The sequence below is a fragment of the Schistocerca americana genome, chromosome 1 (assembly GCF_021461395.2).
Source record: "Schistocerca americana isolate TAMUIC-IGC-003095 chromosome 1, iqSchAmer2.1, whole genome shotgun sequence".
NCBI classification, from domain to species: Eukaryota; Metazoa; Arthropoda; class Insecta; order Orthoptera; family Acrididae; genus Schistocerca; species Schistocerca americana.
Window position 1 is genome coordinate 763,578,667 of NC_060119.1, and position 16,754 is coordinate 763,595,420.

The window sequence follows — 16,754 nt, forward strand, 5'->3', positions numbered from 1 at the left end:
CTACTTCGCTATTATTAATCTACACGTGCCCTTGAGGTTAATGATCGAAAAAGACTTTTGTAAACGTTGCGCTGAAACTAATGATGTTGACAATACGTTCCGATCTTAATCTTACAAGCACAGAAGTTTCGTAGAAGGCCTGACGAATACAACGATGTGACTGATTATTTTGTGCTGTACAATTCACAAAACTGTAAATTTTACACAAACCCCAGTTTCTTAATTTGTAAGTGCTAGACTAAGCCGGGCCATTCACTGAAAGTTACTTTTGTACTTTTTTTTTTAATACCTCGAAAACTACGACCGCTAACGAAAACATATCCCAGTACAAAATTTAACTACATTAGTTTTCCTACAAAAGTATCCTGTTCGTTTTTTTTCTGTAAGATTAATAGTTGCGGGTAACGGGTGAGAGAATATGAAAATCTCGGTCGTGGTTTATGGAAGCCAGCTGTAATATTGCGGGCTGCATAAAACGACAGCGGTAGGGGCAATTGAATCACCCTGTACACTGCCTGAGTCTGTATGTTCTTTCCTATTGCATTCGCGTTCGGTGAGGGGAAAAATACAGGGTGCTCTATTTATCTGAAGGTATTGAAATATCTCGAAAACTACACATCACACATCAGATTCAAACAATTTGTAATGGTGGGGCGGGGCGGGGGTGGTGACACATACTGTGACACCAAACTCGAACCCCCACCCCACCCGTGTGTACGTGTGAGTGTGTGTGCGTGCGTGCGTGCTTGTGTGTGTGTGTGTGTGTGTGTGTGTGTGTGTGTGTGTGTGTGTGTGTGTGTTTGGGGGGGGGGGGGGCGGCAACTTTAAAATCTTGGATGAGAACCCCCATTTTTTTTATTGCAGATTCGGATTATAAGGGAAAAAATAGATAAGCTTGAATAGAAATTTTTTTTTTTCATTTCGTGACAGATAGCGATGTAATCGAAAAGACTGATGGTGCTATAATCGGAAAAATCAAAATTGGTAGAAAATCGTATGTTTCAAAGTGCTATCCAATGACAAGAATTAACCGCCCCCCCCCCCCCCCCCTTCCCCTTCCACGCTATGAGGGTTGGATAGGGAATTATTTCACATCTTTTAATGGGAAACCTCATTTTCGACGTTAAAGTCGTATGGCTTGAATCGCTAGGAGACCTCGAAGGGCAGGTTCAGCTGCCTGAATTGTAAAGCTTTTCCCTATCCTCCACGTCCGCAGGCACCTTTCCTCCGCGAAGTATGAGAGCTGTGTGCCGAAGTGTATCTGTTAAAGTGTAGGTGACTGTAACTGGTGAGTGTGGAGTGTAATGCCATGTTCGTGTTGGAGATGATGAGAGAAGGGAGGGGATGAAACAAGGTGCCGGCACATAGCCTGTTCCTCTCGAAAAGTAACAATGGGGTCACCGAGCTTAACGGCCCCATCCGACAGACGAATCGCCATCAATAGTGTCACGTGCCCTTCCTTCATGAGACACTATGGAGAGGTCTGTGATTTAAGACAGGACACTGGCGCAAAAACCGGTGATCAGAAACTTTACGCCACCACCTCTCCTCCCCTTGAAGGCCAAATACTAGCAGTGAAAATTTCATCCACCACCAGGATTCGAACCGGCCTACCTCTGAGTCGAGTGAACAAAGAAAGAATGTTACGGGAGAAGGTAATGAAATAGCTGCACTAGCAACTGCTCATAAAACCCACAGGTAAGCACTTTGCAATTACAGCGCTATTCCAGAGTTTCCCTAGGTGTTGTTGTCAGTACATTTCATCGTTATATTATCCATATAACATTTCACAGCATAAGGAACTTGATGTTGATGATTTTCATAATCGAGTAGTGTTTTGTCAATGGGCACTGCTCCAAATTTCTGTGCTAATGTCCTGAGTCTACATTCACGGATTATGGTGGTAGCATTAACATGCTTGACTAGAGTTCAGGAAATCCTCACTGGTTACAACAAGTAGAACATCAGCGGCCGTGATCCGTTAACGTTTGGTGTGGAATCACAGGGAAAAAACTCATTGGTCCTTATTTTATTGAAGCACTTTGAATAGCATTATATATCGAAACTCTTGAACTACCAAAAATACTTGAGGGTGCCTGGGACATTCGGCAGATCATGTTATTTCAGTATGACAGTTGCCCAGTCATTTGAAGAAAGGATCAATAAGCGTATTGAAGTTCAAGACCAAACTTTTGAACCCTTACCCTGATTGCGAAAAACAAAAAAAAACAAAAAAAACATAAAAACACTCCGATATGTGAGAGGCGAGGCCACTCACATTAGTAAATCATCTCAAAGCGAACCGAAAACTTGTACGTCCACGTCGTTGTTTGTGGGAAACGCTATACGTAGTTTTTGACTTAGTGTTGAATGAATCTTTTTCTTATCGCAGTGCACTGCGTTTTATAATAAGTCAGAGTTCGCTACGCAGCGTGGAGCAGTTTCTTTTTCCTTTTGTCGTGGGATACAAAGTTGAGAATAGGGTTTCCCATTAATAGTTATGAAATAATTGCCCGTTCTATCCTCGCAGCGTGGAGGTGGAGGATTAGTTCAAGTGTCATTGGATAGCACTTTGAAACATATGATTTTCTACCCATTTTGATTTTTCCACTTACAGCACCATATGTCGCGAAACGAAAAAAAAAAAGTTTCAGACCAAATTTATGCAATTTTCCGTAGAATCCGAATCTTCATTAAAAAGTTGGGGGCTCCCATTTAAGATTTCAAAGTTTCCCCCCCCCTCCCCCCCCACCACACACACACACACACACACACACACACACACACACACACACACACATGGGGTGGGAACTCGTGTTTGGTATTAGATGTCTCTCCGAGAGGAACAAATTTTAACTATTTTAATTTTTGGATCCGATGTGTAGTTTTCGAGATATTTCAATATCTTTAGATAAATGGAGCACCCTGTGTATGCGTCTGTACGCTCGATAGTCTCTCTTATCTTACTCTCATGTTTTTGCGAATATGCGTTCTCTAAATTTACGCAAAAGAGTTTCGTATCGAAAGGGCCATTTCCCTTAGTTTGATTCATAGCCACTGCAGTGTTATCTACTCCGACGACAGTTTGAGCGCATTGGGATGGCACATCACCGACATTTGTCCACCAGCAGCGGCTGCCAACTCTGGACTCCCCGTTTCCGTGTGCAGTGATGCAGCTAGTAAAAAAATGTATACGATCCTGAGATATCAGGGAATATTTCATTTGGTAATGCAAGGTAAAGAGGAGAGAGAGAGAGAGAGAGAGAGAGAGAGAGAGAGAGAGAGAGAGAGAGAGAGAGAGAGATTGAAGTTTCTTTTCTCTAAGAGGTGACTTATATGCTTGTTACAGACGGCGCTGCACTGGGGCGCCAAGCACGGAAACGCGCACATCGTCAAGATGATGGCCGGTACTTATCACGCCGACGTCAACGCCAGATCCGTAAGTTACCTTACGATACAATGCTAACATTTGTGTGTCATGTGTCGCAGACGCGCCTCAACGTGCTGGACTGTTCGTTAACTACTGTTGTCAGGCACTGTTGTGGCCCGGGCATTTATTGAATTTTCTCCATCATTTATTGTAATGTATAAGCACAGATGTCACTGTCTAAAAACATTACAGTGGGAACATCAAAATTGTGTGAGCGTGTTGGGAAATCTGGACCACAAAAGTATTCCACAGAGTAAGATAATGCGTCATCCAGCCGCGTCGCGAAGTGATCCCTGCACACTCACTCTTATTTGTCACAAGCGAGGAAAAAACAAATCGCTAGGCGACGAATCAGGTGAATGCGGGCAATGAAATGTTAATTCTGTGCTGTTATTCGTCAAATAATCAATTATTTGAAGTGCATTGTCAATGAATGATGGTTTTATCGATGACTTGTGCCCAACACATTATTGTGTACCATTCAGCATGAACTGTTCTCAAGAGCGCGAGCCCCACTTTACTCCGCAAACTAACTTTTAAACAGTCTTTTCTGAAGATGACTCATGGATTACCACTAACGGAACGAAGCGAATCGCCGTCCGGTGTGGCCGAGCGGTTCTAGGCGCTTCAGTTCGGAACCGCGTTACTGCTACGGTCGCAGGTTCGAATCCTGCCTCGGGCATGGATGTGTGTGATGTCCTTAGGTTAGTTAGGTTTAAGTAGTTCTTAAGTTCTAGGGGACTGATGACCTCAGATGTTAAGTCCCACAGTGCTCAGAGCCAGCCACGAAACGAATCGAGGCACTGTTGTTGAGTTAGGCCTTTACGAAAATCGTACATCAAACAACGAAATCCTTTACGTGGAATTTCCAATATTTCCATCGCGTTTCTTAAACGCTCACTGCACACAAACTACTCGGTCAGTTTCTGAGCTGGCAGTGTTTGAGCAATAACACATGACGGAACTTTAAAATGCTAGTAATGGTACACGTGAATAGCCCCATCTAGTGCTAGGTCATAAAGAAATTCAAGGGCGGCCATTGTAGCAATATAAATAGGCTATAACGTCAGCATTTTGAGCTTTCTGCCCATTCGAAGTGTCCCAAAATAGGCTGACAAGCCAAAACATTTTGACCACCTACTTGACACCTCTGAAACACAATACAGCATTGATTCTGCGTTGCATGGATTCGACAAGTCGTCGGTTGATTTCTGGAGGTGTGCGGCACCAGATGTCCACGCACAGGTAACGCAGTTTCCATAATTACGTTTCCGTGGTTTTTGGGCTTGGAGCTGGCACCCGCTAGCGTCCCAGATCTCGTCTATTGTGTTTAAATCATGCGAATTTATTGGTCAAGACACCTACGATAGTTCACTATCGTGCTTCTCTAATAACTACAGCACAGTTGTGGCGCCGGCCGGGGTGGCCAAGCGGTTAAAGGCGCTACAGTCTGGAACCGCGCGACCGCTACGGTAGCAGGTTCGAATTTTGCCTCGGGCATGGATGTGTGTGATGTCCTTAGGTTAGGTTGGTTTAAGTAGTTCTAAGTTCTAGGGGACTGATGACCTTAGAAGTTGAGTCCCATAGTGCTCAGAGCCATTTGAACCATTTGAACAGTTGTGGCCTTGCAACATGGTCAGTTATCGTTACTGGAAGATGAAGGTGGTCTGCAGTAGTGTTCAAGATGCAGTCCACAGCTGCCATGGTGCCTTCGGTAAGTAGCGCAGGCCCCATGAAAACGCAGGTGGATGTCCTTGATCGCATAATACTGACCCCACCGGCTTTCGTCCGTGGCGCGGTACATGCTTCGAGCAGCAGTTCACGTGGATGAAGGCGTATTTGGATAGGACCATACAAAACATGTGATTCACCCGACCAGGTGACAAGTTTCCACTGATCCGTGGTCGAATATCGATGGTCCACGAAGTCGTAATTGGCGAAATAGTTGGGCCAAAACGGAAACACATGCTGTGGAGCACCAAGTTCAACAAATATGCGCTGAATGGTGTGCTCCGAAACACCTCTGCCTGCACCAGCAATGTAGACTGTCGTCAGTCTTCTTATAGATTGCTGCCTATCCTGCTTGACAGAGCAGGCAAGTAGCCGACCTACACTTCGCATGTTCTGTAATAGAGGGGTGACGGCCAACAACTTGTCGCCTACTCATGCTTTTATCATCCTTCAACCACTTTCCATTGATCCTCACGATACTAGTACGTAAACAGCCGACCAGCTACACCGTTTCTGAGATTCTCGTCCCCAGGAGTCGAACTTCTAAAGCGTTTTCGAGAAATCGAGCTCCACAGTCGCTTTTGTCAGCGAATCGCTTTTAAACAAGCTCTTTACTTAGCGCGTTACGTGCGGTAAGGCCACCAGCACAGCTTTATCTGTGACGGAAAGGGGGGAGGGGGGGCGGCGGTGGCGTGGTCATAACGTTTTCCACAGGCGAGGCGCACATCGGGACGCAGGCAACGAAGGGCAGAGCAGGGCAGGTTTTTGTGACTAACGGCCGTAATGCAGCAGCGCAAATAGGCACAGGGCAGGGCAGCACAGTGCCTTGCTTCAGCCTTCGCGGCGCAGTGTCCGGGACATAGTTTACTGCGCGAGCGCCTCGCAGGTGACCAGAGCTGCTTACAGATCACGTGTCCTCGCGGACTGGGCACGACAATGGTAACTGCCTTCCAATAAGCGCACTAGCGCACACATTGTGTCGCGAAGTACTTGTTTGCTGCGCTGGCCTGCCCTTCCTCACCTGCGTCCCAGTATGCACTACTGCTTAATACTAGAAACGGGTTTCATTGCATCGGCCTGCATTGAGCGATGCATTAAGAAAAAACGAAAGTCATTTTGTTTTGAAGCCTTAGATTGATTTTATGAACCGTATGTAGTGTGTCTGTACAGTAGCTGCAAATTTTTAAAGCGTTATTGCTGCACAAGAAACGTTAGCGTCACCTTGTAAACAAAAAAACGAAAGTTAAACAGTTTCGCTTACATCCCAGATCTCTGCATTGAGAAAAAATTGTTACTCTGTTAAATTAGTTCATTATACAATTTTCTACATCCTTTGCTTGTCAGATTTTGTTCATTCAAATAAGTATTATTTTTTGTGCAGACATCATCTGCGACTATGCATGTTTGTGAAAAATGTATGGTAATATGCAAATGGATTAATGAGAGAAAGATATTTTACTAATATATATCCTTATTTTGTGCCGCACGTCTCGTCGGTCCGGCTTACTCAAACGGCAGAATGGGGTAAGTGCAATTCAGTCTCACATTTTATGATATTTTTAACGCAGCTGTGGCTTGTATTTCACCTGGTAGCGATTTCAACTCTCTAAGAAATTTTGCATGCATTTGATGATGCGCTGGTGATTTAGTTGAATTAGATATGAAAATGGTTGGGAGCAGCGTACAGTAGTACAATAAATAATTAAAAAATAACAGCTACAGGCTGCGCCAAATAGTTTAAACAGTTTGTCTCCGCAGGACCCAAGTTAAATGCAGTTTTGATTTTCTGCTATCACATATTTCATATACTCAGTATTTCACTGTTTTGGTTAAGGAGTATGCATATTTAGCGCCTTATACAAGCAAGTTGTCTCTCTTTCCTAACGAGCGACGTGGCGCAGTGGTCAGCACAGTGGACTCGCATTCGGGAGGACGACGGTTCAAACCCCTCTCCGGCCATCCTGATTTAGGTTTTCCGTGATTTCCCTAAATCGTTCCAGGCAAATGCCGGGATGGTTCCTTTGAAAGGGCACGACCGATTTCCTTCCCTAATCCGAGCTATTGCTCTGTCTCTAATGACCTGGTTGCGACGGGACATTAAACATTACACTCCTCCTCCTCCCTTTCGTGTGTAAACTGTTATGCTTTGCTTGCTTGAACACTTCATATAACAATATAATACGCGATATATAAATCCTCTTTGCTGTGTGATTTATAATACCTTACGTCGTCAACGCTGAACACTGAGAAAAGAGCAGTGATAAGCAACTTGCCGCCTGTGACGTGCAAGGTGGTTACCCAGGGAATTTTTGTCACGCCCGCTGTCGCCATTAGTCCATGCCCTCCGTCTGATACAATTACCGCCTTCACTCTCCTTGACTCATCGTGCAGTACAAAATCAGCAATATCGCCGAACATACGCCTTCTCCCCTGTATCTCTTCGATTACCGGTGACCCCCGCGGCTGCCGTCACGTTTTCTGGCAGTATTTCTAAACCCTCCCGTTCCGATCCGCCTTGTCGCCGGTCGACTGTTCCGCGTTTTATTAAGGGCAACATGTGCGATTCGGCACCGGCCGCACTGCAGCGAATCGTGTATCTTTTAAAATGAAACCCTGCCCTCCTGTGGCGCAGGGCTATTCCCAGGAAGTGAGGAGCCGCGCGGACATAGGGACAGCCGCCATATGTGCCTCGTCTCCCTAGCGGGAAGCCTCGCAGTTTCCAGACACAACGACAGTCCAAAGTTCAGTCTTTCGCCGTAGGAAAAATAATCTTGCTCAATTTCTGTCCTGACAAATAGTTACGTGTACAATGCCTGATCAGAAGTATCCGGGCACTTACGAGGGCTATCCACAAAGTACATTACGTATTGGAATTAAAAATAAATAAAGTATTGGAATTTTTTTAAATTATATACAGATGAAAGCCACACTTAAATACTACTTTTCTACATAGTTACCATTTGAATTAAGGCACTTATCGTAGCGATGGACGAGCTTGGAAATTCCTTCGTCGTAAAATTCGACCGCCTGCGCCTTCAACCACGTGGTTAATCAGTAACCCGGTAGAAATACGATTTTTGTGGATTTCCTGGAAAGAGGCACTACAATAAAGTCTCAAAGGTATTGCCAAACTCTGCACAACCTCAGAAGAGCAATACAAAACAAGCGCAGGGGAAATTGGGCTCAAAGATCTTGCTGATTCACGACAACGCCCACACGGCAAATGCCACTCGTGAAGTTCTCGAATCTTTTAAGTGGGAGTTGTTTCCTCATCCGCCGTACAGTCCCGACCTGGCACCGAGCGACTTCCACTTATTCCCAGCATTGAAGATGTGGTTGGCTATGCAGCGTTTTGATGACGACGCACAGCTTCAAGAATAGGTAACCACGTGGTTGAAGGCGCAGGCGGCCGAATTTTACGACGAAGGAATTTCCAAGCTTGTCCATCACTACGATAAGTGCCTTAATTTAAATGGCAACTATGTAGAAACGTAGTATTGAAGTGTGGCTTTCATCTGTATATAATAAAAAAAATTTCCAATACTTTATTTCTTTTTAATTCCAAAACGTAATCTACTTTGTGGATAGCCCTCGTATTAGTGGACATTAATATCAGCTATGCCGCCCGTTCGCCTTATATGACGGCTTGAAACCGGCTGGGGACACTTTCAAATAAGGCGTTGAATGTCTCTGGAAGAATGGCAACCCATCATTCCTCAGGAGCCGAAAGCAGAGAAGTTAGTGATGTTGGACACTGCGGTCTGGAGTGAAGTCAACATTCTAACTCGTCCCAAAGAGGACCATTTGGGTCAGGTAGGGATGGGCAGTCTGTTTCAGAAATTGTATTGTCCACAAACAATTGCCTCAAGGACTTTCTTAATGATGGAAAGTGCATTGTCATACTAATACAAACAGGTATTGTCCTCAAACTGTTCGTCTACATCTACCGGGTGATCAAAAAGTCAGTATAAATTTGAAAACTCACTAAATCACGGAATACTGTAGATAGAGAGGTACAAATTGACACACATGCTTGGAATGACATGGGGTTTTATAAGAACAAAAAAAAAAAAGTTCAAAAAATGTCCGACAGATGGCGCTTCATCTGATCAGAATAGCAAAGTAAGACAAAGCAAAGATGATGTTCTTTACAGGAAATGCTCAATATGTCCACCATCATTCCTCAACAATAGCTGTAGTCGAGGAATAATGTTGTGAACAGCACTGTAAAGCATGTCCGGAGTTATGGTGAGGCATTGGCGCCGGATGTTGTCTTTCAGCATCCCTAGATGTCGGTCGATCACGATACACTTGCGACTTCAGGTAACCCCAAAGCCAATAATTGCACGGACTGAGGTCTGGCGACCTGGGAGGCCAAGCAGGACGAAAGTGGCAGCTGAGCACACGATCATCACCAAACGACGCGCGCAAGAGATCTTTCACGATTCTAGCAATATGGGGTGGTTCCAATAAAACCCCATGTCATTCCAGGCATGTGTCAATTTTTACCTCTCTATCTACATTATTCCGTGGTTTATTAAGTTTTCAAATTTATACTGACTTTCTGATCACCCGGTACATCTACATTTATACTCCGCAAGCCACCCAACGGTGTGTGGCGGAGGGCACTTTTTACATGCCAGTGTCATTACCTCTCTTTCCTGTTCCAGTCGCGTATGGTTCACGGGAAGAACGACTGCCGGAAAGCCTCCGTGCGCGCTCGAATATCTCTAATTTTACATTCGTGATCTCCTCGGGAGGTATAAGTAGGGGAACGCAGTATATTCGATACCTCATCCAGAAACGCACCCTCTCGAAACCTGGACAGCAAACTACACCGCGATGCAGAGCGTCCACTGTATGTAGCACACAATGGTGTAAAATGTGTTCGTATCCTTCTGCACATGGTGTTTTCTAGTGCACAAAAAGGGGGGACCACGCCCTGACCAGGAAAATTACCTCCTCTGTACTTGCGTTGGCATTCCACAGGATAGCAGGTAACGTTCTCCAGGCATCCGCAAAACCCTTTCATTCCATTGGATTTCCACAGGACAGAGAGAGACTCATCACTCCGAATCACTCATCTCCAGTCATTCACAGCTCAGTGGTGTCGCTCTCTACACCACCTAAAGTGTCTGAGGAGCTGCTCAACAATTGTAGCCCATTTTTTTAACTCCCTAAAGCACAATCACAGTACTAGCTGGACTGCTGGAAGCATCATGGAACTTATAAGTGATCTCTTCCTCTGATTTCTTGCAATATTTTACAACCACCGTTCACAGTGTTCAGTGATCTCTATGTGTCAGTACATGAGGTCTGCCTGGTCTGGTTTTAGCTGTGCTTGTTTCTCCTCATTTCCATTTCACTGTCAGACCACCAAAGTCGACTGGGTTAGCTTTATAAGGTTGTTACTGTGGTGAAATCCAACGATTATTCCATGTTCAGAGTCAGTGACCTCTCCTGACAGACCCTTCAGCTGTTGCTGCTTCTCTACTGTCAACGTAATACTCCCCACCTCCTTGTATACTGGTAGATCTGCCTCTTGTGATATGTAGTGGTCAGTTCTGCATTACATATAGGTTTCTGTGTACTTTCAATCAGATAGTGTATAAAAGTTAAGCGTAAAAAGTGTTTTATTAGGGAATTTGTGAAATTTGCAAGCCAAATCTTATCTAGACTCAAGGGAAGAATTAACACGCCACTTTGTAAGAGGTCGTTGTGTACCATTGTGCAAAATAATCGTCGGGGATGAAGTGACATCATGCCATAATTGAGCTGTTTGATTTGTATTTCACAGGAGCAGCATTTAAACCTCCTACCCCCTCCCATGAAAACTCTGAGTCTGCAATTTTCCTGAATCGCTTGAGACAAATTTTAAGTCACCCCCAGTTCCCTTGCCCTGCTTGTCTAACTACACTAGTGGCCCTTCAATGATGTAATGGAGGTTGACGACACATCAGACTCCAGCCTACCTACCTTTTGCATGCTGTGATGATGTGACATTGTTGACATGTGCACAAACATAAACTAACGAATAATAGTCTAGCATCTAAATATTTTGTTAGTCTTTTCCTGTTGACATGCCTGAAAATTAATTTTAGTGCCTGATGATGTGCATATAGCGTAAGTGCACAATGAAAGTAGCACTTATCTTTTGGTAAACTGAGCATGAATTCCTTTTCAGTTAATAACTTATAAGGGTTTACGTTTTCTGTAACTTCTGTTAAGTAAATGTAATACAACTGAAATTTTGATGTGTTTGTACATGCAGGGCTACACTCCTCTACACCTAGCAACACAGTTTGGTTATGAAGAAATAGCAAACCTTCTGGTGAATGCTTATGGTAAGTTTGTGCTCTAGTAGTTAGCTTTTTGTGGGTTTTATTTTTGCACCAAAAAATTGTTTCATGTGCGGTTTTATAATTACTGTAGTTGAACTGAGAAAGTGTTAAATTTGGCTCCAGTGTAACTGATTAGTGTCACTTGAGAAAAGGCCTGGGCAGAGAAAAACATTGGGTCCAAATTTATTGCATATTTTTACTTGCCTGCAATTAATAGTTTCACAGATGATCACTGTTAGTAATGTGACTGGTGTTCAGTTGAAACAACTAAATGTCATAATGCAGGCACACTATAAGCATTCATTTCTTTTCCAGCCAGTTCTGTTGTGCTGAAGTAGTCATTGGACCGTACTTGAGTTCCTACTCGTACAATGCTATTATACACTCTAAGGAAAAAAAAAAAAAAAAAAAAAAAAAAAAGGCACCATGAAGGGACTATCCAAATGGGGCAGGCATCAGTAGATATTATGTGCATGTAAAGACAAACAAATCATTATAATTTCCGAAAATTGGGTGATTTATTCAAGAGAAAGAGCTTCACAAATTGAGCAGGTCAGTAATGTGTTGGTCCACCGCTGGCCCTTATGCAAGCAGTTATTCAGTATGGCATTTACTGATAGAATTGTTGGATGTTCTCCTGAGGGATGTTGTGAGATAGCTGGAGGGCCCTCCCCTACACCAAACATTCTCAATCGGGGAAAGGTGCAGTGACCGTGCTGGCCAGGGCAGGGTTTGGCAAGCATGAAGACAAGCAGTAGAAACTCTCTTCATGTGTGTACAGGCATTGTCTTATGAAATTTAAGCCTAAGATGACTTGCCTTAATGGGCATCAAAATGAGTTGTAGAATATTGTCGATGTACTGATTTGCTGTAAGGGTGCTGTGGATGACAACCAAATGAAATGAAATGGCATCCCACACCATCACTCCCGGTTGTCAGGCCATATGGCAGGTGACACTCATGTTGGTATGCCACCGCTGTCTGGGCTGTTTCCAGACACATCTTCAGCCTGAAATCTCATTAACTGGAGAGGAATTGTCTTCAGTGATGAGTCCCTCTTTGGCATAAGGCTGCACAAAAAGTTTTACTGAAAGGCGATTCACTGGTAAACCAGTCTTGATGTTGTAGTGCATAGCTACATGTAACAACATAGACACGCATTACTAGCTTCTGGGCTGCCAGTCTCTTTCTATGTTAAGTACACTCTGTCACACAGCTACCCAACTACAGTAGCAGCTGCAACAGGTGAATGCTTTCCTGTGTCTTTGTGATTGTACAAGCTATTAATATGTCTGTTCTACCATGTGTGGCAATACGCTCCATGTCAGACAGCTACAAGTGAGTGGTTGTCTTTCCTCATTTTTATTTGATTTTTTCGTTCTGCATTTTCTGTTAGTGTGGCATCTTTTATGAGATGAAGAAAATCCACTTCATTGGAACAGTTTCAGTTGTACTGTTCCACTGCAGTTTGTATACTAATAATACTTACTTAAAAACTTGCACTAGTACATTAGTTATTATCTAAGAGCATTAATCATCTGCTTCTGCTTTTTTTGAAGGTACATTGGTACCTCTGAACCAGAACAATTCTATGCATTTCCTGAATCTACAGAACCAAGTATGATGCACTCATAGAAGGAATGGATAATACGCACTTTCATTTAACTTTTGAGTACACGAAGATTCCCAGTTTCTTAAGTCTGAGAGCATATTCCTTGAAGAATTTTGCTTCAAAACCACTGTGTTTAAAGTGAAGACACATCAGACTGATTTTCAGCTTTGATGTGTTTTCCATTAATATATTTGAGAATGAATGTATAAATTCTAAGGTCTTTGGAGAGACTTGTGCATTCGAGTCTCTACTTTAATCAAAATAATTGCTCGTTTCCTTAGCAGGAAAATACCTCTGGCAGTTGCCCCACAGAATCATTCCATGAAATGAATATTAATATTTATGCTCTAAAGAATTTATTGTTAATTATTGTTGTCATAAGTACATAATGAATGAATTGTGACTGCTGAAATAATGAAGCTAAATTCCATACGCAGTCACCCCACAAAGTTGTATAGAACAAGGTGTACAGAAACAACAAAAGCCACAGTTATATGATAAATATTGTCATGGTAGTATCTAGTGTGTAAATGACCAGATTTTTAATCTTGCACGTATTACCCAGGTGCTGACCAGAATCTACGTGACTACAGTGGGCGAAAAGCTCGCCAGTATCAGGCAAGCCAGGACACAAGTGTGTCAGCTGACACATTCCGCAGTGAGTATTTGCCTCAGGCTCCTGGTAATGCGAACCCTGAAGAATCTGACCAGGGACTAGGACTCCGCTTTGCTTCCACAAGGCGTTCTCGGCTCTCACTCCAAACCACTCTTTTTAAGCGTAACTCTCTTGCTTACAGATCACACAGACTGCAATCATCTAACAAGTAACATCTGCATTTCTCAGCTGATAAGGCATGTGAGGACTGGTGTGATATTGGTCAGCTTGTTTTGCAAATCAGAAATAACGTTTCAACTTAACACAATTAACAACAATGTAAAAGCTTTTCATGTTTCTGCAGAGGAATACTGATGTAGTATATTTTAAAACTAGCTTCTTTTTAGTAAGCTTCCACATACTTTATCTTCAATATGTGCAGTAGTGTATCATTAATACTGTTTCTTCAGCTGTATTTCAGTTAATACTTCCTTTGCAGTTTTTTAACTAGTTTCTTTATAAAGCCTCATTTGTAGCAAAAAATTGATTGATTGTGCTTGGTTTTGTCGAGAACAATGCTTAGAATGGATAGTTGCTGGTCTCGTGAAAAACCATCTGGTGAAAAATTGTTACATTACAGTAAATGTGTCCAGGGGAAATGGTGAAATGCATAAAGATTAAATGAACACCTTGGCACCTTGATTTTTCTACTTTTTTTCAGATCAAAAGCAGGACAGTTCCTTCAAGATACTCTTGCTAGTTCCTTGCAATATTCGTGTTAACTGATAAAGTACAAACTCTCTCTTGATCGTATTTCTGATGAGTTGTTAAAGGAAAAATAATGAAGTTGAAGAAAATAACATCATGTTCATACAGACTGCCTCTTAAAGTCATGTGCTGTTTGAAAATATGGGATTAAAGTGGTTTTTCATAGGTAAATAATAGGAAATCTCAATTTCATACAAAGTACTGCATAAAAAACCACTATTAGAACTAACATAAAACAATGAAAATTATTATATGTATATTTAAAGTGTGTATCTTTATAGCAAGATCAGACAGAGCAATAAGCATATTAGTCTCTTGCTGCTGAGTGCTTTTTACACTAATTGCAGTGTACGTAAATTCACTTAAACTGAAATTGGGCATGGGGCAGATGGAATGGCGGGTAAGGGCATAAAGGCCTGTTTTGTTCTTTCGCAGTAATAAATATGCCACCTCAGTCACATGCTTATGGTTTATTACTAACATACAATGACCAATAGTTAATTCTTACAGCAATTGAGGTGTTCTCTGGACCAACGACTTAACTGAAAGATCCTGAGATCAAGATACAGAGCACCAACAGTTTGAAATAGTTTCTTTATTCATTTCAAACTCTCAATGTGGACTAAATTCAAGTCAAGTGCAGATGAAATAATGTGTTTTAAAATATACGATATGATATGTTTAAAAGTTACTGACTGATTTGGATTGATGTTAAGTGGTTGTTCCGGAGAATGCCTCAATTAGTGAATGGACAGTCAGTTGTTTTCTTCTTACATATAATTAAGTATGTTGTCAGATACTTTGTTCCTTGACAAAAAGCCATATATTTACTTACAAGAGTAAATTATGTCCTGCTTCTGTAAAATCTTTGAGGAATTTTTACATTTACATTTTAGTTAAATGGAAAGCTACATACTAACTGCCTGAAACATTTGTAAATTTGTTATGTACACTGTTGATTAGATACTTTTCTATACAAGCAGTCTGATACTCTCGTAAAGTTACACACTTAGAAGATTTGTATGAGTGAATCTGGACCTGAGCAGTTGTTTCCTAGTTAAGCATGCTTCTATATGTTTCGCCTTTCCTGTAGGTGTTGACGATTTTTGATTTGAAATGTTAGTATATGACTCAGGTACAGGAAAATGGTGAAAAACACAATCCCAGCTTTGAGATCAGAGTCTTTAAAAAGTGTGTATATATATCACTTACAAAAGGCTGCTAGTCTATATTAAGCATTGTTTTGGGGATACTTTGCATTATAAGGAAGTTTTGTAACCAATGAAATAGTTTTCAGTAGATGTAAAAACATCTAACTTTGATGTTTGTGGGATATTTTGTAAAACGGGTACTACATAGATGTAAACTATGTGATATCTTGTACAGTTAACAAATGTATGGTACTGTATGTTTTCAACTGAAGAGAGTGAATAGTGATTTTTCTGTATCTTTACTGTTGTTCATGTACAGCCCATATCTTATTACAAAATCTTAGAATTGAACATTTTTGATACAAAATAATTAGCACAGTTTGATTAACCCAGTAAATTGTAATGGTAATGTGTAATTCATTGATCAGTCAGTGTTTTGTAATTGCTTTGGATGTAGTTTTGTGTAGTTTCAGGTGTTAACTATTCCAAGTTGCATTCCAATTAATGAGGTATTCTTAATGTTCATAGTTTCCTACAAATGTACATATCCTTAGCAGCATGGCTAAATTATATTTATAAGAAGTAGAATGATGCTTTTAGAATGTTCTATTAGACTTACCACAAACCTGTGTAATAATGTTGAACTAATTTGACACAGATGTTTTATTTTATACACTAAGTAATGCAAGGTATACCTGCTTCAAAAGACTGTAACCTTCAATCTGCTTCCTTACTCCAAACACATTATTTACATTTCTTGTTGTAGTGCTTTCTGTAGTTCAATAATGTTTACCTTGAAACAGTTTTATTTATGCTTCTTTCTCAATTTACTTGTAGTTCTTTTAATGTAATGAATTCTGATTAATACTTGCTTGACTCTGTTTTCGTTGGAGCTGCATGATATATCACAACTCACTTTTCAAACATTATACACTTTTCTTTTGTTGTAGGAATCAAGGCTGCTGCTACAATGAGGCAAGTAGTTTGCTTGTCTTAAGGTTGTCGGTTCTTCTGTAAGTGTTTGTAGTGGGATTTTGTGCACAAAGGTCATGAATTATTATTCCATAATTCTCTAATGTTTATTTGTAAATATGGCATGTTTAACAAACCTTATTAATAATGTATT

The 16,754-nt window shown here is 41.6% G+C and overlaps 1 protein-coding gene across 7 annotated transcripts in view; it reads left to right on the forward strand.

Annotated features, from left to right (window-relative positions):
* Positions 1 to 16,754, forward strand: part of LOC124611694 (ankyrin repeat domain-containing protein SOWAHA) — a 607,140-nt gene that overhangs the window by 571,067 nt on the left and 19,319 nt on the right. For 4 of the 7 annotated variants that reach the window (XM_047140266.1, XM_047140267.1, XM_047140269.1 and 1 more), the window contains 4 exons: positions 3,350 to 3,439; positions 6,680 to 6,685; positions 11,433 to 11,505; positions 13,680 to 13,772. In XM_047140266.1, coding sequence (XP_046996222.1) covers positions 3,350 to 3,439; positions 6,680 to 6,685; positions 11,433 to 11,505; positions 13,680 to 13,772 — 262 coding nt within the window. Of the gene's footprint in view, positions 1 to 3,349; positions 3,440 to 6,679; positions 6,686 to 11,432; positions 11,506 to 13,679; positions 13,773 to 16,578; positions 16,604 to 16,754 lie in introns of all 7 variants that reach the window. The other 3 variants (XR_006979504.1, XR_006979503.1, XR_006979505.1) reach the window with 1 other exon arrangement.